Source organism: Melanotaenia boesemani, chromosome 8 (genome assembly GCF_017639745.1).
Source record: "Melanotaenia boesemani isolate fMelBoe1 chromosome 8, fMelBoe1.pri, whole genome shotgun sequence".
NCBI lineage: Eukaryota > Metazoa > Chordata > Actinopteri > Atheriniformes > Melanotaeniidae > Melanotaenia > Melanotaenia boesemani.
Window position 1 is genome coordinate 20731724 of NC_055689.1, and position 25606 is coordinate 20757329.

Below are 25606 nucleotides of genomic sequence, written 5' to 3' on the forward strand. Positions count from 1 at the left end.
GTAAAAACAGGGTCCAGATTGAGAGACTTCCCCTGTGAGCACAGACGCACAAGCAAAGCAGCCATTCAGCAGTGGGATGGATCCTGACTACTAAAGAGGGAGAGAGAGGGAGGCAGAAAGAGACAGAGAGAGAGCAAGAAATGGGGGAGTGGTAGGAGAGAGATAGGAGGCGAGAAAGAGAGTGAAAAGCTCCACACGGCAGAATATAAATCTGTATGTTAAAGGACTAAAACACAGGGGTCTTGAGGCAGCTTTAGTGGTGATGCTGGCAGGGGGTGGTCATAAAGCTTCAAGAGGTGGTCTTCTCTATTAACTGAGGATCTGTGCAAATAAGGAAGTGGAACCCGCGGAACCTGTGAACGCCGGTTGTCAAGCACAGTGGTGGGCTGATCGGAGGTCTCTGACCCCCTCATTTCAAATTCTCGGAAGAAAAGAGAAGCGCTTAAGAGACACGAGAGAAAAAGGAAGGTGGCAGCGAGGGACCAGTGAGCTATTTGTCTCTTTATTCCCTTCATTCACAAAATCATTGCATCCCATTATCACAGCGATGTAGAGGCATTTTCTCGGATAGGAGGAGGAAGGGTCCCATTGACTGCCAAGGCTTAGCACCTCTTTCCAAACGCTAACCCTTTTCATCGCAGTCCCCCTCTCATATCTCGCTTCAGTCCTTACGCTTGCTGTTTTTCTCTGTTCTCTCTTTTCCTGTCCCTTGTGTTCTTGTTCCTTTTCACACGAGTCAGAAATCAGAGACATTGCGTTTTGGTTGAAGTGGGTGTTTCTGTCGTGTTTGGTGCTTCTACAAAGGACAGCTGCGCAAGGAGTGTGAGAAACAGCTTTGGAGATAATAAAACAGCAGCCTGAAAGAAAAGGAGGGGGGACCTGGGACTCCAGGAACAATTGACAACCAATGGCATGCAAACTGTGATAAAAGAAAACCAGTTGCAAAGACTGAAAACCATTGTAAGGTAGCTATTCATTGTGAACATTACCACTTCTTGGGGGAAAAAGGAGGCAGTTTGCCAAACCATCCCTGCTGGTTGGGATCTGCTGTTCCTGTTGCTAAGCAAAGTGTCTAACCTGAAGTTCTTGGGAAAACAGTACTGAGCATCACTCTAAAGCCATGAAAGGAAGCTCAGAGGAAAGCATTGAAAGCGCCAGGCCCTCCAACCTGCAAGCTTTTGCCAACATATCCACCCTACATGGCATGAGTCACATATTTGCCTATGGGCACATGACATTCCGTCGATTTCTTTGGACTCTTTCATTCCTGGGTTCACTTGGCTTATTAATACTGGTTTGTGCAGATCGGGTGTCATATTATCTAGAATATCCTCATGTCACCAAGCTGGATGAAGTGGCAGCAACAAACCTTACCTTCCCAGCAGTTACCTTCTGTAATCTCAATGAGTTCCGCTTCTCCAGAATCACCAAAAATGACCTCTATCATGTGGGAGAGTTCCTTGCCCTCCTTAATAATAACTACCAAATAGCCAATCCTCACTTGGCTGAACCCGAGGTTCTGGCTGCTCTGAAGGAAAAGGCGAACTTCCAGAACTTCAAGCCCAAACTCTTCGACATGACTGATTTCTATAACCGAACAGGTCATGACATCAGTGACATGCTACTGCAGTGCACCTTTCGAGGAGAGGATTGCTACCCGGTGAATTTCACCACAGTAAGTAGCCAGGCTGTTATTTTGCACAGTATGCCTAATGTTCTGCATCCTGCCTGTCCTGACAGTCTGTCACTTTATTTTATGTTCAGATGAGCTTAGACTCAGTTTGAGTAGGATTTGTGCAAATAATTTCAAACAGATGTTGGACTTCAGTGCATTTACTTCTGTGAGAAAAACCTGTTTATTGTGGTGGATTTTTTAAAATGATATGAATGCATTTGTATTACTTTGTATTCTTCGGCTGCTTTGGACAAGTTATGCATTAAACCTGTGATAAGGGGAAGATGACGTGTATTACTTGAGGCAGGTGATGTGGAAAAGATGGCTGGGAGGTAAAAAGGGGTCCAGACACCAACTTGATAAATAATAAAAATGTTTATTTAAAAAAAACAACAACAACATAAAAAATCTGCAGGATCTGTAAGGTTTCCAAAAGCCAGCGTGCAAAATCCCACTGACTGTATCAGCTCTCCCTATATAGTCACAAAGACATTCCTGAGTTCACATCTGGAACCACTCATGAGACTTGCATCTAGAAAGCTTTAACACTATATCCTATGAGTTTAAAGAGTTCCTGTGGTACTGTCTGAAGGCCATTGACTTTACTGAGTTCATGTTATACTTACAGAAACAGACTGTACACACAATTTTGCTAAATGTGATTATACTCCCTATGTAATGCTAAATGATCAGACCACATGGCTTTCAGGATGAATATGTTGAGATACTGTGTGTTTGTATGTCACTGAATATAAGAAAAGCTTCTTTCAAAAAGTGCCACACTGAGGTCATATAACAGTTCATTCACACAAGTTTTTCTTTCAGTAGCTTTGGCAGATGTTTTGGCTGAAATTGAAGTTCATTGCTGAGAACTGCACTATTTCTGTAACAGATTTTTTTTTTATAAATCATTTTAAAATGGTGTTGTGATGCTACATTATTACAAATCATTCATACTCTGTTCTGCTACATCCTTCAAGTGGCTGTCATGCACAACTCTTTCATTATACAGTATAAATAAATTTCATTAAAGCAACAGCCACTACGTTAAAACCAAATGCTTAACATGGCCAAGGTTTCCTTTATGCTGCTAAAACACAAGGAAGCCCCTAAAATCTGTTTTGTTAGGGGATGAAGACCTTTTCTGTTTGATTAGAAGGTTGACAGGGAATGTCTCGGATATTATGGTTGCAGGGTGGGACCTCTGTGGACTGAGGTCCAACCTTGTGGTTGTTTGATTGAAATCGGATCTGGGGACTTTTTGCCTTTTTTTTTGTCTTGAGGTGTTTGTCATCTTCTTCAAGTTTTTCCTGACCAGACTTGGCGTTGTGGCGCATTTTTGTGTTGAGTGGGGGAGCCTCAGAGTGCACCTTTGCCATGTAGGTATTGTGCTTGATCTGCAATCGTTCAGGTGGGTGGAACATGTCAAAATGACATCCACTTAAATTCTGGATGCTGAGATTTCCCAGCAGAACATTTCATTTTAATGAGGTTATCAATGTTCTTTACTTTACCTTTCAGGGAGTTAAATGATGTGACTGATCAATACATGTTATTAGTAAATCCTTTTTGTTTGATTTTATGTGAAGACTGTGTATAAGCAATTTATTATAAAGGAGAACAAGAAAGTCTTAAATAATACATAATGACATAAAGTCAGCCTATGTGTTTGTTAAACCCTGAAGACCTGAAGTATATGTGTTTATACATTTCTATTTTGCATCAGTGCTTCAGGACTTAATGAGGTAAAAAGTAAATAACTAAATTATTTAAAGCAGAGATCAAGGTAATGTGAATTAAAATATCATCAAAGATTTGAACACACCCATGTACTGCAGCTATGTCCTTCACTGCTCCATTAAATATGACTGTGAAGCGAGTTTGATTATTATTCCATATTCAAGTTAGCAAGTTATTTTTATCTTTTTAAAATGCCTTCCAGGAAAGTGAAGATTTCATGGAAACTCACATACCTCTCAACTGTGTTTATTCCACTTATAAAAACTAATATTTATTGGTTATATTTATTGTCCTTGTTTCATAAGGAATTGATTAACGTGCAGTTCCTCAAAGTACCTCCCTGCTGTAGAGGATAATACTTATGTAAATAACTTTTTGGTTTTATGTCTTTTTAATTTGTGCCACAAATTTAGCAAATAGGGAATGTTTTCGTTTACATATTTGTCTCCATGCAGCACTCTTTCGTGTCTTGATAAACAAAAATCATTCATGAGAAGCTAATTGCTATAGTAGTGCTTGACTGACAGTGCCAAATAAACTAGCAGAAAAAGTTTAGTTTTTTTTGCTGCATTTTAGCTTGTTGCTTTTTAAGGAAATATGGTGGACAGAAAGTTAAATTTTTACCTGGCCAAGAATGAGTGGCACCAAATTCTGGCAGTCTTGGTGATACTAATTAATCATGTGTAATATATTGCCATGCTGTTTGGCTAGAGTGTTCAGAGTATTGCAAAACCACATGCTCTCTACACTCTCAGTGGACAGAAATGTGTTTGTCAGGATATGGATGAATGCCAGTATAATATACCCATTTAGCAGAGTGTTTGGTGCTCTGTCTGATGATAATCTCAAGCAACTTACTGCAAACACTTGCTGCTTGCTCACTAATGGCCTGAGTTCATAACCTGCCTTGGTGAAAACATATTCTAGATACTGTTTATTAGAATCATTCAGATAGCAAAAATCATAATACTTAAATGACCTCGTGGCTTGCAATGAGTTCTCTATTTCTAATCAAATTTTCCTTTAGTTTTCTTCTACAAGTATGAAGTCCCTCTTCACTGGACGTGTGGTGATGTACTGAAAACTTCAATTATTCTAGTTCTCCCCACCGACGTAGTGAAAGAAAGATTTATAATGCAAACGACTGTGGGAGTGATGAGCTTTGACCTTCATTACATTATAGAAGAATTCCATTTAGTCTGGTTTATGATACTGTTGGGAAACAAAGCTTTCAAAATGTTTAGCTTTCTAATGGATGGGAGGGCAAAGGGAGAGGGGCACTCTGTATTTAAAATGCCATTAATCACTCTAATTCCTCCTAATGATTTGATCAAGCATATGTAATCAGTTTCATGAAAATGGTCTGTCTCTCTTGTTGCCCATTAGTAGAATATTTTGTTCCATTAGAGGGAATTTAAATTGGCAACTTTTATCTGTGCTTTTTAGATTCTCAAACTCATGTTTCTCAAAACTGCGTTTTGGGGAACAACAGTCAAGGCAACAATAATATATACAAGTTTTTTGTGTCTGGCATTTTCAGTAATGCTGATTGGCCACTTACCTAAAGGCAAAGGTAGAGCCAGACACTTTTTATGTGTTACTCAGCCATAGTGTCACACTTTTTGTCCCATGCAGCAATATATGTGTCTCCATGTATCATCAGACATGTATTAATATCTATAATCTGCTTCTTTATTATATTACAACTTGTTCTCTTCATGATGGCAGCACTTTACTTACCACCTGTTATCTGCAGCTTTCAAAATCTCCTTAATCAATGGGAAACAGCATCTTCTTAGCTACAACTTCCATCTATTATTATTTTAATTAACATTATTAAATAACTGCTTTAGTTAGATTTGGATCATGCAATGTGATATTTGAGCTTGTTTTTTGGAGGGGTGGGGGTGTATTTATTTAAGAACTACGATTAAAACTATATCATTAGCATCTCTGTTGATGATAGACTGTAGCTTGTGATCAAGCAGTTGATTATCATAATCTGATGGTTTGGAAGTAGCTTTCTTAAGTCTTGACAGGTCATGACAAGTCCCTCTTGGCTACATTTCTGTTTTCTTTCGCTGTGGAAAACTAGTATTCATCATCACATTTTTGCTGAAACTCAGTCTTTAAGATGAGAGTCATCTTTCATCCTATCATTTAGATGTCAGCAGGGTGCCAAGGAGATAAAACGTGGTTACAGCTGAGACTGAAACAGTGTTAGTGGGAAGGAGCTCTTTAACATTTGGAGTTTTTTTTTCAACATCTTCTTTTAACTGGCTAAAGAACTGATATTGTTGTCATAAAAAGATAAAGCAGGCTGGCTGTTTGGAGTACAACCCCGAAGTAATTCATAATTTGTTTGTTTAACAGGTTGTTTTGTTTCCAGCAGTTTTTAACAGCTGAGTTGGCAGAGTAAAATGTCACACTGCAGCAGATGGTGATGCAGATTATGATACTAATAACTGATGATTAACTGTAAGAAATCATGTAACATGCTTCTTTGTAATAGCTCTTGATTTAAATGATTAAATATAGCCGATTTTGTGACTGGGCAGCAATGACCATTTGAATTCAGAGGAGCTATGAACATTCATATATATTAAGAGTTTTGTTTCTGACCATCTGATCATTGTAATCTTTTATTTTTACCCTTGTTCATATCCCAGCCATGTTATTATGTAGCTGCTTACTATGTTTTGTTAGATAATTTTGACTCAAGCCTTCAAAAACTTTTCTAAAAAGTTTTAAAACCACTTATAAAACCTATTTTTCACCCTCGGAAAAAAAATTAGAAACATTTTATGTCAGAGCCTTCAACAGTCATTAATTTACTTTGCCCTTGTATATCTACGTTTTAAAAAAATATATGATTCTTTTTGTGTCTTGAAAATGTTATTGCATGAGTTATATCAAGCTAAAAGGTCAAAGTGCATAAATGTTTGTATCATTTCCCATTTTTGTCTGCGACTAATAAAGTATTTTTCCATTTATTTCATTAATGTAAAATCAATAAATAAATTAACTACTGGCCCAGGTAATTTAGAGTTTATGTAACAGTAATAATTAGACTCAAGCATCTGATTTACCATTAGAATATTTATTGAAACAACATTCAAATTGATCATTTCACAAATGTGTTTTATACCACTGGAATAGAATAAAGAAAAACAAAACCAAGTAAAAAAAAATTATGTGTGAAGCCTTTTTTTTTTTTTTTTACACTGCATTAAAATCTGTTAACATCTGGTAACATCTAGCTTTTTAATTCAATGTAAAAGTGTTTTAATGATATCATCAGTTCAGCAGAATAATGCTTTTGATCTGTTTCAGCTTAGCTCAGCATTATTGGGAACACAACATTAAGGTGGGCTGTGTGATGGACTGGTGACCTGTCCTCGGTGTACTCTGCCACTCATTTGGCTCTAGTGGCCTTTATTGACATTGAGAAGAAAACAAGAAAGGGGTCAGGAAGAGGTAATGGACTGCAGTAAAGGATCTTATGCTGGGACATAAACTTGGAAACTGTTACAACAAAGATTCAAAACTTGTGTCTCATGGGGAGCTCATTCAACCACTTAAACTATTTGACCGCCCTGTGTATGTAAATTTTAACTTTTAACTCAGGGCAATCAAAATACGCCCACTTTACTTTTCACTTCTTTTTTTTTATACAGAAACACACAGCTACCAACCATAATTTTTTAACAAAGATGCTCTGAAACTTACACTAGCAATTTGCTAGCAAAAAGAGATTTTTTTCCTTTTTTTATTATTTGTTATTTAACCTTCCATTAAAACAGCTTTTCAGCTGCCGGAAATGCTTCAATTAACAAATTTTTTACCAGGCGTACCTACTTTTTTTAAAAAAAAGTTGCTTATACTAGTTCTTATGTAAATGCTTGAAGAGGGACTCGATTAAAAAATTTATCAATTTAATTGTATTTACTTAATATTGATTATTCACATTTTAATCGCATAACAATATTTGCCTCCAAAACCAAAATTTTTTAAATAAATTTTAGTAGACGACAAAATCTAAATGTAGACACAGACATTAATACTTTAAATTCAAACTCTAGTACTGTTTGGAAAAATGCATTTAATTGCATTTCAATTAAAAATAGGAGAAAATAGTAGAAGAAGAAAATATTAAAAATAGAAAATATTCTGGGCGAAAACTGAATAGACCTAAAGTTAAAATGCCATTTTACGTACTTTAACTTCTCTAATTCAGAATCTGCAACATGTTAAAGTACTTTTAACTTTTTAAACGTTTTTCTCCACACTCTTCATTAATAGACGTTAATATCTGATGGTAAGCCAGGGCGGGGTCAGCCAGTGGCAACTGTGCGTTTCATTTTGAGTCTGACCCCTAAAGCAGAGCTGGACATCTGCTCTGACTAAGCTGAGTACTTTTGGACGGGGGGTCTTTACAGCAGCACCCCCAGCTGTTTCATGTCTCCAATACCACCAGCGACAGTTGCTAGATTTGTCGCTAGTCACTTTTTTGAAAAAGTCTCTACAGGGGTCTGAAAACTCGTTAAATATAGCAGCAAAGTAGCGAAGTTGGCATCACTGTGTTAGCTGAGGTCTGATATGTGCATGAATTTAATCAGTGTGCCAGGAAATCGTGATCTGACAAACGTCCAGTGTTATTTTGGAATGACAACTGCAATTAAATGTGTTCATTTTTTTATGGCATTATTTTTTTGTAATTAATTTATCGTAATTAAAGTCTCACCTCTAGTAAAAATGGAATTAGTTAGGTGTTGGGCCAAGATTTGTCACTAAAAGAGCCTAACTGCTTCCTGACCTTGGTTTTGCGAGATCATAGAACTCTGTAGAACACCTAGAGGACTTAAAAAAAGGCATTTTGCTTTGATGATGAAGCTAGAGAGCTCTGTTTTACTTGTTCTGAAAGCCCTCAAAAGTGTTCAACTTGACTCAGATCTGGTGACTAAGAGGACTTGGGATAGCATACAGAAAGGCATGTTTAAAGTAAGGAGCATAGTAGCCCACACTGGTGCATGAATCCCAATATATATAAAGTTGCAACACTTCACAAAACTGCTTCCCATAAGCTAGAATTTAAAGTAGAAAAATGTCCAACTCCTCCAGCAGCCATTGTTCTAACCTGCTGTTTGGGTAAGTGGGTATGTGGGCCGACTTGTAGAACAAAGCTATCCTCAGATTTCAGCTGGCTGGAACAAGTAGCCTTCAAATCTACACTAAACAGCCGATTGGATTTTAGAAAAAAAATAAATAAATAAAAATTCTCGACTTATGCCACTGACTGCAAGGCTGCACGAGCTGACACAGTGCCTAACAATGGTGGAGATAACTGACAGTATCAAGAAAAAATAAATAAATAAAATCAACAGACTCCTCTGAGTAATGGTTCATGAGTTTCTTTAAAAGCTGGTGAGTTTTTGGTTAAAAAAAAAAAAAAAAAACGGGAACATGTGCATATCTTTAAAGTCAGATGCTATAATTATTTAGGAACAATCAGACTTTTTTTACATGCTGTATTGTAAATTATTTATCTTTTTGTCCTGATAATGAGTAAAGTTAAATGGATTTTGTATATGCGCAGGTCAAAATAGTTTTTGACTCATTGTGAAGTGTTTTTTCCTTAAGTGGCAAACTAACGTGTTAAAAGTTATTACTTTAATGGCCAAACACCAGTCACAAGTAATTTATAAAAAATATTGTCTGCAAAACATGGTCCCTAAAGAAATATGTCTGGAGCAATGATATATCCTGACCAACAAATGACCAATCAGGTTATGTGTAGACAGATTTATAATGGTGCTGTAAAAGGGTAACAGGATTTACAAGCAATATGCATAACTTCCTGCAAATGATGTTGATGCAGACAGAGCAGCAGCACTGAAATCTGGGGGTCCAAGAAGAGCTGTGTCACCTATAGGGCATTATTTTAAGCTTCAGTCTTTACACTGTTCTAACCTCAAAGTCATTTATTTTGCTGCCAGGTCCATACAACTGTACTCTTTACACTAAATTGTCATCCATATTGTTTCCATCTGTATAACTTATAGAAGGGGTGAGAAATAGGCTGAAGGAAGAATGTCTCTGTGTATATATCTAAGAGATATAAGACCAAACAGAGAAAGAAGTAAAGGCCTTTTTTCTTTGCAGTCGCAGCATTTACAAGTATCAAACCAGGTCTAAAAATAAATATATGAAAGGAAAAGATGGACTGTAAGAGCAAAAACAAAAAACAGTACTACATTTAATGCAGGTACTTAGGAGTCCAAGAGGAGTAATGTTCAGCGTAGTGTAGTTTTAGTGAAGCAGCTTTTGAAATCCACAGCAGGCAGTAGTGTAGCAATGCATAAATACAGGTATGAGACATGCAGTAAACGCACTGCTGAGCAGAGGGATTTACTAGTTACCAACCAAAAATAGACATATAAATCACTGTTTATCTAGTTAGCAAAGCTGCAGCTACCCATGTTGTTTTTTCTTATTGCTAACTTCTATTGTGACACTTTTGTTCCCTGAGTTTAGCCTTAAAGGGAATACTTCCTCCTAGGTACTGTCTCAAGGATAAACTCAATCATTAAAAGTCACAAACCCTGTAAGCTTCATGGTAAAATCTAAAACAACAGCAGGCTGGTTGTGCACATACACAACTCCCAAAATAAAGTAGGCAGTATAACCACCCACCAAGACACCATTATAGCACTGACTGCAGGTGAATTACAGCAATCCATGGACCTCTGTGACCCGAGCTTGAACCACACTTGAAAAGTAATATATCACATTTGCAGCAGCAGCAGAGTACTGGAAAACAAAATGTTGAGATCAATTGTAATTAATTTTCCCAATTTGCTTTGTCAGAATTGTTTTACAACATTGTAATCACAACCTAACCAGCAGGTTAGCAAAAAATCTGAAGTATCTTGGAGCATGCTATCACATCTCATTCATGTATTTTTAAAAAAGCTGTAAATCAGCACCAACCATTTAAAGGTCCCGTTAGGAGAATAATTTTTGGTAAATGGGGTCACTGCTTTTTCCATTAATAATATCTGGGATATAGAAATCACAGATTCATTCATATTTCAAATTTATTATTGACTTGAGGCTCACATAAATCAGTGAAGTCCCTCATATGCTACAGTATAGAAATTGTCCATAAACACTGGGAGTCTAGGAAAAGGATGTGATTGCTAACTAGTAAAGGTATGGCAAGAGAGTGGTCCATGCTAAAGACACTGTATTTCCCCATTCTGCTGTCCAGTAGTCTCTTACAAAAAAAAGCTTCAGGCGTTTTTGTGCTCACACTACCTGTCCTTCAACATGACTGACAAGATGTTGGAATCATCGACTGGATTCTTGGAAAATCTAGGCAGTTCTTCTTCGATTTTTCTGGACAGAGGGCATTCTAAATGCTACACCAATCTACTATTTCATGTGGGGGGGCAGAGTATAGTATAGTAGTGTAGCAATGCATAGAGTATAGATCCTTAGTTGCTTCACATGTTAACCTACCACCAGAGCTTATATATGACATTTGACACAATATAACGACTGTTGTTTCTCCATATTCTGTTAGGCTGTTTTTCTAATGTTTTAAATTGTTTTTACACATACAATCTCAACATGTATGACTATTAACATGTATAAAATTATGTTCATGATTAGATAAATGATTGGCATGGGACAGTTTTTTCTATATTGCAAATATTTTGCCATGTTTTTTCATCTGTTGTTGGACTAAAGATTTTCTATGTTTTGTTTTTCTTTTTTCTAAAGTAAACTTGGTGTAATCATGTGCATTCTGGTCAGAGTTCCTTCGTTGAGCATAATCCCTGCGTGAAAATGGTTTGTGTCAAAACCAGCATCCCCTGTGTTAAAGAATGATGACCACAGCATATTACTGTCAAAGTAATACAATTACAGTAAATATAGCCATGGCCTCTGCATTCTCCCGTGCTGCTTTGTTTAGGCAGGCATTAAAAGTCAGATCTCTGCCCACCACCAGCACCCTCTTTCAAACATCTGACCGGGAGGAACTGTCTCTGCCTATGAGTGTAAATTTTTTAAACCACTGATCTTACACTGTGGGGATCACTGTGTAGGATCACTGGTATGCAGGGATGAGAAACTGTGCTGAATTTGAACTTCTCTTTCTAGCCTACCTTTTCCTGTTGTTATACAACTGCATATAAGGAGAGCACTCCACAACTTTAAAAAACAAAAAACAAATACAAGATCCAGACCAAAAAGTTAATCACTTTTAAGTTTGGCTATGCCCCACCGCTGGTAGCATTTAAATGCACATCTTTCCATACTGATCTTGCTAAAGACAAACAAACAAACCCTGCTTACCACATAATCTCTATTGCTTAGGTGATAAATTTCTCCCTGCAGACTCACAAAGTCTTCGCCATAACCCCATAGATATCGATTTCTGTTTGATGGTCAGTTATTCAACACACATTTATGATTGTGTATGTGTCGGAATTGGATATAAACACTTGGATTCTGACATGGTCAGACAGCACATCATACAAACCTCTTCATTTTTTTAAAAAAATATAATATTACCTGGCTCATACCTTTTTGTTTTTCTTAATTTCAGAAATAGAACCTGTGCTGGAAAAAAATCTTCGTGGGGAGAATAAAAAATGATGCCGAGTCAAACTGTCTTTTACAAGTTTATAATAGCAAAGAGAAATATATAAAAAAATCATGCAGTCAAGCATGCAGAGCGATCTCTCTGACAAACAAGGAAGTGTCACAAAGTTATATAGATTTCTGATCATGCCTTTACCAACTGTCATCATCATCATCATGACTTAATGGAGATATCTATCAATAGCTGTTGCTAGGGCAACTTTTGGAGAGAGTTCTTCGTAAAACGGAACTATTTGGAGAGAGTTTTCCATAAAATGAAACTTGACAAACTTTGAGACAGTTCATGATCTTTTGCCCCTTACTTCACCCTGGGTAGACGGGGAAAGGAGGAGCTACAAAGAGATCTGGCCAGTGTCTGTAAGTTTCATTTTTAGTGTGAAGAGGCCACATGAGGATGAAAAGCCACATGATCATCATATCCTAAGCATTACAATTATGTTTTCAAATTATGACAGCTCTAATAAAATTTAGGCCAAGCTCACACAATAATTTCCATCACAAACCAACATATCATACCGCACATATGTAACGGACAATAATGGGTGTGCTCTAAGGCACTTTGAATTTGCAACAATCTAAATATATGTGTATTTTCTACTATTGTATTTCCCAACAACACATTGAATTTTTCGATGTTATGTGCATCACAGGGGGCAGGAGTAACTTTGCCCACAGATAATATAAAGCCTTTGAGTTGACTATAAAAGAAAACTATGTTATTAATTGCTAATTGCTTTCTCCCAATGAGTAATTCTGATAAACTAGCATCACCCACCCTGAACGTTTGAATCTATGATTCGCCTATGAGTTTTATTCCTCTCAGCATTGTTCTGGCATATACACAATACCATATATATGTTAATAACGTTGAAAACTTGATTTTCCCTGGTATTTGAATATGCCCAATTTTTAGCTAAATCAAAACCCACAGAACCACACAGCAAACTTACAATAAAATAATGACCATAGAAACATAAACCTGAAGTATAAACAGTCCCAATTCTTACTTTCTGTTTGGATTTGACAATAAAAAGTGTTATGTTTGTAGCATTATAACAAGAAAAAAAGAGGGAAAAAAAGAAAAGGATTAAATAAACTTCCTTGTGCGTTCTGGATCCACACATAGTCGATTTGACTTCTGCAAACTTTCTGCAGGGAAATATGACAGAAAAAGAGGTATAAACACCCGATTAATAGATAAGTATTAACTGTAATTACAATTTACATGATATGGTTGTATACGTTATAAATTTAGTAGTTCCTGATAAAACTAACTAGCTTCTAGTAACGTGCATGTTTAGGAGCGCTCTGAAAAAGGAATTTAAATTTTAATGTTCCAAATCAGTGAGGAAAATCCCACTTTCACATCTGCACTTAAACTTGATGTGATGTGCTGTTCCATAATATTTGCAAATAAAGAGAAGCATATTTTCTTTACATTGTACATATTTTGAGTTGAAATAATTTGTGCGACTATCTCGTCATTTCAAAGAGAAAAGTAATTTATTCACCAAGGAAAAGCTAATCTTGTCTAATTTCTATTAATTTCTTGACAGCACAGAACAACCGATTGACAGAAGAAGAGGCTGGTTTTTCAAAACAAGAACTTGTAAATGTTTGATGTTGCATGGACTCAATGAGCATTTTGCACCTTGTCTTTGCATGAGTGCTTTTTTCCATTAACATGTAGCAACACAATGAGGCAGGACAAATGAATATGTCTCTGCGTAAATTGATTCTGCCTCTTGCATGTCCAGAATGTTCATTAATTTTTACCAAATTTTGCCCAGAGGTTGAAAACAGGCAGCAATTTTAGTTCCTAACATTTTAGTTTATCAAGCCACTAATCAAACAGACAGAATTAGTATAGAAATCATTACTGCTGTCATTACCCTTATTGTGACCTGTGCCACACTATCATAAATAGGTATCTCATTAACATTCATGGGCTGTTTTGGTTTATTCTCTAAGACTGGATTTCTATATAATTGTCAACGTGGCTATATTGAACACAGATTAACTCTGCTCCAGATTTTTTCTGAAATAGCTTAAGTTTTCCATAGGTCTTGTAGGAACAAGATGATTTAGAGAATGTTTTGTTGTTGTGAGTTGTTTCCATGCTACACTTTTTGCTTTGATATGAGATAGCTTGGAGTCTGGAATTGCTGCTCTTAATTAAATTAATCTTAGAGAGATTGCTGTGTGCCTCTGAGCTTTTGCAGCAGCTCCCCTCTTTCTTTCATTAAATAAACGTAGTTAACTTTTGCTACATACTGTAATGTGCTCTGTTATGATTTGTCTCTTTGATTTCCATGTAACAACCATGGTCCATAGTATTATTTTTCTAAATGACCTAAGTTGTGGTTAATGCTACATCCAGAATATCACCTTTCACCAAAGTTACATGGGTGGCATGAAATATTGTCATTTTTACAGTGCATGTGTTACATATTGGACTAACCTTTACTTTTTACTAAGTTCTAAAATATGTCAGCTAATGTGTGTAAATCAGTAGCCTTTAAACATAACAGCGTTTGCAGAAATCTAATCTTACTCTGCCACGGCCAGAAATAGAGACACCATCACAGGGATTTGCAGCAAGTTTATTTTAATACACGGTTATGGGCTCTTCTCAGAGAACAGGGTGCAGTTACAGATGCAAAGCTGTTACATGACTTGAAAGCTCACTGTGAATGGGCAGATAGAAGGTCACACCTCTGTTGTCTGAGTAATAGACTCAGCATTCTTTGGAATTGTTTCTCTGCATGTAACCATCTGACATCTGAGCTGTTATCTTGTGAACTGATGCAGTTTTAAATGTGTGCTAGCTGGAAAGTGGACCCTAAAGCTGACATACAACTCTTGAACCTAAACAGCGATATTATCAGAGATGCGTTTAGCACCGTGGATCATTTTTCACACAGAACAGAGATGCTCAGCGTGGATGTTTTCATCATGCTCATACCACTCAACAAACTTCTACATTCCCCAGTCAAAGAGGAACTATGGAGGAACTCTGGAACTAATCAGTACAGGTACTCTATAAGTTCATTTTAAGGAACGGCTACTAGATCTCATCCACAACTGATCCTGTTCAGTATTGTGCAATTTAGCCTACTTTAAGCCATATAATCTCAAGGAAACATCCGCAGCAGAAAAAAATCTAGCATACTAAAATACATCAGTAAAAATATCATTGTGACTTACTACACTTAGTAAAGATGAGTTAGACTGAGTTTAATCCAGCTGCAGATGATGAGGATGAGGAGGAGGGATGCACACCTGTGGCTGTGGCAGTGGTTGCTATCTTGCAAGGTCTTGTCACATTGCTGGAATCCTCCAAGCTGCTGGAAGGGGTTGATTCTTGCAACGTGACACCTGACACATGTTCCTTTCTTCATGTTATTGTTGAACCTTTTTCTAATGTCCGGTGTCAAAAGGTATCAGTCTACAAGAGCTTAATTAAAGCTAGCCAATGACTTCACACCAATTATCACAATAACTTACAAAACAAAATGCGTCCTTTACATTATCGTGGGATTTGATAATTACATACGCACATAGATTTAATATACTGACTTACATCTTTCTAATATCTTGAGAGAAAAGTTTTCTCAGTGACGGAAAGGCACAAACAGGAACAGATTCTAATTATGATGATTTAGTACTATTATAAAATAGCTGTTAAATAAATTAAAATGATAAGGCTACTTCCTGGATGGAAGTTTATGATTTGTGAATGGGTGGATCCCACCTGTAGCACCAGGTCTGAACCACAGGACTGAGAGTAATGAGATTGCAGAGACTGCTGATCAGACCGGATTTGAAATACTTAGGCAGTAATGAGATGATCAATGACAGCAGTGTCTGAAAACCTGCTGCTAGAATCCAACACAGACACCCACCTGAATGCTACACATACACACCTTCCTCTCCACAGATTGTATTATATACTAATAGTGCCATAGTGACAGTGACAAATATAACAAAAAATTGTTTTTAGTAAAGTTAAGTTCTGTTTTGAAAAACAATGATGCCTGGTAGGTGCTTCTTCTAAATATCTGGCATTTCTGACATCAGCTGACATCAGTGTGTCAGTGGCTTTGTTGAAAATAACTCTTTATTGAGTGAAAATAAACTATTGTTCTAAAGATGATACCCACAGTTGCTGCCTGCAAGGTGAAAATATATATAAATGAAAAAAAATATGCTGATACCCTTTACAATGTCTCATCAAATCTAAAATCTGGAACTCATTTGGAATTTTTAATGAGAGGAAATTAAAGAAAAAGTATTAAGATTATCAAATGTCACAATCTCAACACTCAACTTGTGAGATGTTGTGTAAAAAACAGTATAAATAAAAGTAGTATGCAGTAATTTGCAAATATTATATACTGGTATTACATTTACAGTAAAAAAAAATACTAGGGGTGGGATTAGTTTAAAAAAAATTATCCAATCTACAATCGTTACCCCCAAAAGGAATTCTTTTTAATTTAAATGGATTTTAGTGGATGCCTAAATCAAATTATAGACTATACAGTCTATAAATAGACTGTATATTCTATAAAGCATACCAAAATTAATGTGACCTTTGAGTGGGGGCAGTCGGTCTCATTGGAGGGGCTCCTGCCCCCACTTAAAGGTCACATTAATTTATTTTGATCTGGTTTTCTGTACAGCGTCACGTTACAAAAGAAGTAATTTCTAGTTCCCTTTCCTCTACAAAAGATTTATAATTTTGTCAAAAACTAAACAATTTGATATTATTTATCTTATTATTTACATGACAGCATATCATAGCTGAGTCATATTATGACTTAAAATAGATCCAAAATTCTTTGTGGGTTTTATTTATGTCAACGCAATATCTGAGATCTGAACTTTAACAATATTTAGAGCGACTCCGCTGAATGACACGGTTTTCTTTATTTAAAAAGTTAAACTTTTTTTTTCTGTGCCGTGTTTTTTTTTTTTTTTTTTTTTTTTTTAATCACTGCTTTCGTTAAGTTTGGAAATGCAGTATTGAATAAGGCTATTTTGTCATCACATTGGGAGTCTCAGCAGAGCAGATTTTAAGGTTCAGATTTACATTAAGCCTGATCTAAGTTACACGTATGATGCTAAAGAGACCTTAGGGAGTGGAGTGGTTTTGGAAGGTGTAGGCGCCATAGTCCCCAGCCTACACCTCCCAAAACCACTCCGATCCATCCATTTTTTTGACTCCCTCCACATCTCCAACCCTGCACGCACAGATAATTACCCCCCACCATCCCTGTGCACCGTCAAGGCCAGCAGCCCTTCAGCAATACAGCCAGCCAAAACACTGAGTCAATGGACCAACCCCTCGAATTATTCTTCCAAATTTTACCATTGTCTGAAACTTATTCCCTCATTATTCAACAATACTTCCCTGTGGATATATATATATATTTCTTTCTTGTTAGTATGACTCTATCCTGGCACATCCAAGATTTCAAAGGAGGTAGCCAAAGGCAACATTGTTACATTGACAGTACAGTGACTGCTCTTTGAAAATCCACTGACTCTTTTTTCCAACTGACTTTCTTTTCTGGTTCCAGCCAAGGTCTCATTACACAAGTTTAATGATTTTACACATCATCATATATATATATATATATATATATATATGTTTGTTTGGTAATTTTTTATTGTGCATGCCTGCCACAAATGGTGGGGGGGGGGGGCAAAAAAACAAAACAACAACAATGAAAACCCACCCATAACAATTAAGACCATGTCTCCCATTTTCTGCCTGTAATGACTAATGCGATCAGCAGCCACCCACATGAATGAAAAACAAATATTTCAAACAAAGTTTTTGTTCGATCTAAGCATAAAGGAAAACCCATCTTTGTTAGACCTTACATCTTTGACCAGTGGCTACCTAAATGGATCAAAAGTTGACATATTGGCTTCTGATAAATGCCTTTTTCTTCTTAGTGTCAGTTGAAAAGCAATCAAGCCCTTTGCTACCCTGGGCCGTCTGTTGCCATGGCAGTCATCTGTGAGGCATGCTCCTGTGCTGTTATCATAAATTGCATTACTCTACACTCGGCACAATTACCAGACTCATCGAACCAGCCTTTCAGGTGTAATGACACTTTCCTACAGTTATCACAGAGTGCATTGCAGGTTCACCCTGACATCCTGGATGTTTTCCTGTGGATTAAACTTACCACTGCTTTTGGTGTCCAGTTATTGTCCCACCAGAGATTATCAAAGAAGTTGAGAAAAAGTTCTGTTTTTTTTATTCTGTGTTGCTTTTCACCTTATTCCCTATCTTTAATCAAGAGCATTATTGTTTGATTTTGATATTGTTTGATTTGTTTGATACTTTTCCTCTCTCTTGGGTTGCTGAATGAGCTGTCTATCAAACATCCTCCAGCCAACAGAGTACTAGATAAATGCTGACCAAAAAGAAAAATCGTCGCCGCCTTCCTCAGTTGCCTTTTAGTAATTCTGAAAGTTTCTACAAAAGGTTCCCTTGTTTGGTGATTTCTCTAAATTATTATTATGACATGTTGCAGTTTAGTCCCCTCATACTCTTTATAGGTAAGGACAGGTTCCGAAATTAACACTCGCCAGGCGCCAAATGCGAGTAAACTTTTCATTTGGCGAGTAAATCTCAGAGGGCTATCCGCCAAAAGGCGAGTAAATGTTTGTACCAAATTAGTTATGTTTTTCAGTCTTCCTTTTGGTGAATTTCTTCTTCATGTTCCTCTGCTGTCTGCATGTGTGAACGACATGCACTGACGCAAACATTCACACGTGTCACGAGAACGTGCTGCACTGTTTCAGTTCTGTTTACCATTTAGCTCAGGCTAATGAAGTAGGGTAAATATGTGGAGATTTTTAGCAGGAGCCGGCCAGCTTTCTAGAAGAAAGCATGGTGAACTGGAGGATAAATCAGCAGAGCTTACAGCCCCAACCAGAAAGTTCAGTGAAAAGTGATGGTTTGGATATAGCGGTGGCTTCTGTCTGCTTCACCGCCCGGTTCCGCTTGCTTCTCACACGCCGACTGTAGACGGTAACAGACCTCCATAAGCCACGCTGTCAGTACAGCAGCACTCAGTTGGACGTGATGTTAGCCTGTTAGCTTAACTTAGCTGTTTTCAACCCGAAGGGTGATGACAGCAGCATAATGGGTGTGACATGACTCCACGAGACTACCAACAGCTGTCAACCGATTAACTTATCAGTATAGTAATAATGATACTCATTGTTATTGTATTGATCAGTTATTAAGTTAATTTATTATTATAAATCAGCTTTTATGATTATTGATAAGCTATTTATATTCAATATTACTGATTTGTCATGAATCAGATCAATAAGCTTTAGATTTATTTATTATCAATTTTTGTTAAGTTTATTTTTAAGCAATAAAATAAAAAGCAAAAATCAGGGAGTATGATCCCACCAAGGCTGTAATGCTGTGGCACAAGGACTGTTAGGAGCAGGAGGCCAGACTTCACGGACTGTGTAAAAGCACGAAGAGTAGAGAGGGAGGAGTCTGATCAGGTTTTAGTTAATGAATTCAAACATTAACACTTTATCAAATAAAACCATTTTTCTTGTCGCCTTTGTTTAATGTTGCTGTGACTTCCACTTTCAGTTTGGATACAACACAACACAGTATTATAAAATAACATTTGCGTAGAGGTATGTGTGTGTAAAATAATTTAATAATTTGGCCAGTAAAAAAAAGTTTGGCCGGTGGATTTTTTCATTTACCGGCCAACTTGGCCGGTGAGTCAGAAAGTTTATTTCGGGCACTGGCTAAGGAACTTGATTTTTTAAAATAATGATTTCACTCACCCAAAACTTTTTTTAAAAGAAATGTAAAGTTCTGCCCCCGTGTGCAAATACTTGTATAGTATTGTTGAGGTGTTGCTGCATGAACATTGAAATACAGTTTGTGCATTCGGGTTCAGCTGTAATAAGTGCTTAATAAACTGTGGTCATGCCAACAGATATAATAATGAATTAATTCTGAATTATAGCTGTTCCTATTTATGCCTGGGTTTGATAAGTAGCCTTTGTGCCACCTGTAGATTTTAAAGGAGTGCAGTCAAAAGTGGGCATTGTTTTGTTGCATAGCACAGCCAGATTTGCACTGTGTAAATGTGCTCTCATGGCTTTTATCCCTGCTACTAATCAAGAAAGTGACCTGAATTAGACAATGTATCAACACAGACACCCATCATCTGAGCTGGAGGGGTTATGGAGAGGACATTAACAAATCTTCAAACCTGTGAGAGATAGTGAATTAAAATGACATAGTTAGCACAGCGCTGAATTTCCTGCAGTGTGTTATCAGTAATTGTAATGACCTTACCTGAAATGTGTTGTTCTCAAAATGTGTGAGGAGGAGTGGTGACTCATCTAGTTTGCATTTTCTGTGACTGTGCTTATCTCAAAGTCTCTCTGCTCCGCAGCACAGTTCGTACCCTCCTGTGTCCCGTTTCTGCCTCTGCATTTCCAGATAACAAACCTGTGCTACTGCTGAATCATACGATGCTCAACAATATGCAATCCACAAATCCATTTGAAAATATAAGTATATTCTCATTAACTCTGGTTTATTATCTCCCTTAAAATGTGGTGTCTGATGTATTATTTCTGGGGGGGGGGGGGTTCTTGTTATATCAGTTTATCTCAAGTTGACCTTCCTCAACTTATTTGGCTGCAATTTGCTGTGGTTTGAAAAACTTTGTTTTTTAGAATTCCCTTATATATATAAAAAAAGATTAATAATTTCTGTGACTATTATGTACATCAGGATGCAATAAATACTTAAACAATGTAGTGCTGCACATACAGAGTCAATTTTGCATTTAATAAAAACAGCAGTGAAACAGGAATCTGAGGGAATCTTTGTTTCAACTCAGTTTTCCTCTCTGTCTCCCAAATCTGGCAATAAAGTCAATCAGGAGCACTGTGTGAGAACCACAGAGGAACATTTCTTTTCGAAGACACTTAACTCTCAACACTAAAAACAGTAATTGTTATTAAGAAACTGCTGCTTCAGGCGATGCACTAGCTCTCCCTGATGGTCGGTTTAAGGCTATATGTTCCCCCAGATGCACTCTCCTGATAATGTTGCAGATGTCAAGGTTCTTTCATCTCTGTTTTAGCTGTTTACACACTGATGCCGTATGGAAACTGTGACATCTGGTGAGGATCTTGCTAAGCCTTTGCTGCATAGACACATTAGAGTCTTCATACGTCTGTGTAAAGCCGTAGGAGATGTGTCTCTTATTAGTGGATCGTGGGAAGACTCTCTGCAGACAAGTCAATGTCTCGCTCACTCTGCTTAGTCAGGCCAACCACACCCGAGGCAGATCACTCTCTGCTTGCATATAAATTAATGCAGATAGCCTTGTCCATGCTTTATTATCTGCCCTGCTGCTGAGTGCTGTCTCAAACTCTTCACTGAGAGGTGGCGCTGATTTCACAGAGGCTAATGACAAGAGTGTCGACCTCTTTAGCTTGCCTCAAGCTGAGGATAAATAACGACCACCTTTGTGAATTTATGTGAATTGCTGCAAATGAATGATCAGTGATTTATTGCCATTGTGTTTTTTGATTATAATCGTTTTTGAGAAGCCAAATATTATTTATGCTAACAAACATATATCAGCCCATATGTTCTGTCAGGATATAACAACACAGAGGTGGTTCTGCACATATGTTGCAGCATAAAAGGGGAACTGGCTTCTTTGCTCTTTGTCTTACATCTTTAGCATGCAAACTGGATGACCCTGTGTTTTAGCATTGAAGGATATGCTCTACTAACGAGGTTTGTCACCGGCCAACCTCTTTGTCTCCAGCCTGTTTCTTCTCTCTGATTCTGGCATTGAAGACATCAGAAAAAAAACTGCCTAAAAAACCCTTCTAACAGTTTACAACTGACACATAAGGGACAACGTGTTTGCCTCATTGTGAAGAGAAAGAACACAATGTGACTCACACTGCTTTGCGTATCTTGCCAGAGGCTGCTTTTCAACCAAGGTTTTTTTTTTTTTTTTTTTTTTTTTTTTACAGATATCATCTTCCTCGGTTTAGTCATGTTGTAATTAACACTTATATACCAGCAAGCTGTGTACAGTATGGCCACTATGGATTTAGATGGTGATATATTTGGAGTTATTTTTCTTTTCTTTAGCTAAACAAATATTAAAATAAGCATTAATGGGTTTTAGGGGGATCTTTCAACAACTATTGTGCACAGATGGTCATCAGCCTCCTTCACATTTTTCTGATTTTATTCTGTCACTTGTAGATATAATTATCTAATGATCAAACTTGGCTGCAGTTTGCAAAGTAAAACAAATTTATTCTTAATTAGGATTTAGTACTCTGAATTCTGCAGTAATGATAATATTATTGGTAATCCTAAATGTTAATTCTGCTTGAAACCTGTGATGTAGTCCAGGCTGTAATGAGCTGTCTAGATAGGTTTAAGTCACAGAACAACTGTTATGTACAGGTCATTTATATTGTTCTGTGTATCAGAAGAGAAAATATAACCTTATACAACTTTGTAACGGTGTTGTTTTTCACCAAGCAGCGCAGATCTCATGTGCCATTTGATATGTAGACTGGGATGTCTTGTCTAAATGTACTCAATGATGACTAAATATACTGATTCAAGCAGTTTGGAGACAGTTCTTTTCTTTTGGATGGCAAACAACATAGTTAAATTAAATTGCCACCATCAGTTGACAAGAAATGAATATCAAAAATCGAATTATATAATAGTTTGTGGTTATGATTATCTTTCTTTCTTCTTCTTTTTTAAATGGCAATAAAGTGAGATAATGAGAATCAGTTGATGGTCAACATAAAGGGTTGGCTATTTCAGGGGTGAAGTATGAAAAAACTGGAGTTAAGTTTGAGACATTTTACTAGTTGGCTGAAACACTTCTACAGAGATAGTATTTTTTCAGTAGTTTCTTTGACACCATAAACTTAAGAACAACAGATCCAAATAATAAAATATATGACATTCAAAGGCTCTGCTTGTTTTTAACTAAACTGTCTTTAGAAATTTCCTGCTGGAAATAAGAACTATGAGATGCCAGAAGGACATTGAATAAATTACATCCCCTTTAGCAAAGATAAGCACGAGGGATAACAGATCTGAAGTTCTAAAAATAGAACTGAATCACAGGTCATGCATGTGAATGAAGCCTTCCCCAAGTGAGGGCAGGGTGTGTGTCGCCACAAAAGTAGTTTTCCTGTTGGTGCAACCAGGAGAGAGCAACTGCATCATGTGGCCTGGCTTGACCCCAGCTGGCTTTCTGCTACCAGGTTTTCATGTATTGTGACTTCCAGCAAAAGACAGATTAAACTTCTGACCAGCATGCATTCCCCCAAGATCATCAGCTACATTAAATTAGTGCTGTGTATTTCAGAGCTCTATCCACCCATAAGCTGGATTTATACTTGCACACTGTCTGCGTGTGGTCGGTTACGGCGTAGCTGATGCTGGTGAAGTGTGCTCTTGTACTCGAGCGTTGGGGGTACGCGTCATTTTGGTGCTGTGTTGCGGTTTCTCTTCCTAATCTGAAGGTGGCAGCAGGGGTGGGATTGGCTGGTAAACTCAACAGGACGGAGTTCTATCGATGGTTTGCTTCAGTTTTGGTAGGTATTTACTATTTTAAAACCGTCCAAAAATACTGTCCAACATGGTGCAGTGTCTTCAGGAGCTCGTGGAAGCAAATAAAGCAATAATTCTTACCACACAAATTCAGCGAAAAGAGCCAGAAATCCAAAAATGTTTAATCCCAACCTGACCAATCACAAGGGAGGAACAATATTACAAAAAGAAAGAAGGAGAGAGTGAAAACTGCTCTATATTTACTAATATAAATAGGGGGTGTGATAGTATATATTATCCTTTTAGGATAAATTATCTTTTTATTACAGTTATTTTATTCAGTAAAAACTAAAACACCTCACACCTGTTATTGGCAGTACTGCCCCAGTGAAAATAAAAGCTGGTACACACATAAGGATTTTTTTAATCCAGTCCTCACACATAAAGATAAAAAAATCAGGTATTTAACAGTTTTGATGGTCCTGTGTGTGGTTTGCTCCAATAATCTCAGCACAGAACAACACACACATAACGATGCTGTCAGCGCGCTTTATGATTGGCTACATTCTGTTCCACGTCACAATCCACACAATCACAACTCAGGAGTCATCGGCTTTCCCCACACACGTGAAGACTTTTGGTCGTAAATATTGAACACGTTCAATACTTCTGATTGTCAGGAATCGGGAAGTATTCGGTCTTAACACACCTCAGACCAAATGATAATTTTATTGTAAAATCTTATAAGACTTAAGGAAATCAGGCTGTTACGGCCGCTGCTTATTGCAGGCAGCTGCGGCTCGTTCTGCAGGTAATTGCCTGGCTCAGCTCTGCTTGGAGTGGCTGGCTCCAACGCACCCCTGTCTCCTCCCCTCTGATTGGCTGCATGTTTGGCCAACCAGGTTGCAGTTCTGTGGAAGCCAGGACAGAAAAGGCTTCTGCAGTGCTCAGTCGGGAGGGGAAGCTGGATTGGCACAGGCTGCTTCCCCTCACGTTAGTTACCATGTTCACTGTGTAGGAGCGAGGCTGGTTAGCACAGGTAGCTTCGTCTCCGAGCTTGGCAGAATTGGTAGCTTGGTCTACTGGGTGTCCGCTGTGCTACTTGGTTGTCTGTTGTATGTTGGACTATTCAAGTGTGTGCAGCAGGACAATTCCCTCGTGTGTTCCCCGTGGGGGAACGGTAGAATAGTCCATTTAGTTTAGACGTACCTTTTTGTAATACACTCAGTTCGTTTCAGGCCTTGCTACACTCCAGTTTGTTTTCTGCCATTGTGTTTAATTTTGTTTTGGTGTTGGGCTAGTTTAGGTTTTTTGTTTGTGACAACGGTCACGCTAGTTTATGGAACTGCTGTTTTTTTGTTTGGTTTAATTTCCCTCACCGAGTTTAGTTATGTCGTTGTTTGCACTCCGTGGGTCCTGGGATATGTTTTGTATATTTGTTTCAGCAGTTCTGCTAACCCGACACCTGGTTGTATCTTTTTGTTACAGGTTTTCTTCTCTGGTCCACACCTGTGCAAATAAAATGTGCTTGATGACGCTTTTACCAGCTGTCCACATCTCTTTCATTTTCTTTGTTAAGCCTTCCTCATACCCCTAACGTTGGGTCGTAACAAGGCGTTTGCCGTCCTTGATTGGGAAGGGGCAAAAACCCAGCTCAAGGTTTCTGGCTGACAGCGTGGACACCTCTCTCTGCTTCAACTTTGTTCTCACATTTATATAGTTGTGCCTGTAGTTTCTTTTTTTTTTTAGTAATGTGTCAGCAGTGCAAATATGCTAAGTAGCATAAAACATGTTTTAGCTGCCCTACTTTGGAAAAACAAAGCCAAAGCAATGTGCACTGTGTTAGGTTCAAATATTTTATTGGCTCTGCTTTTTTCTTTAACATCTTA

General features: G+C 37.5%; 1 protein-coding gene across 2 annotated transcripts in view; it reads left to right on the forward strand.

The window, feature by feature from the left end:
- The first annotated feature begins 216 nt into the window (after nucleotides 1-216).
- asic1c (acid-sensing (proton-gated) ion channel 1c) overlaps nucleotides 217-25606 on the forward strand; it is a 108050-nt gene continuing 82660 nt past the window's right edge. For both annotated transcript variants that reach the window (XM_041992052.1, XM_041992053.1), the window contains exon 1: nucleotides 217-1675. In XM_041992052.1, the coding sequence (XP_041847986.1) occupies nucleotides 1121-1675 (555 nt within the window). In that variant the 5' untranslated portion in view covers nucleotides 217-1120. The remainder of the gene's footprint in view (nucleotides 1676-25606) is intronic.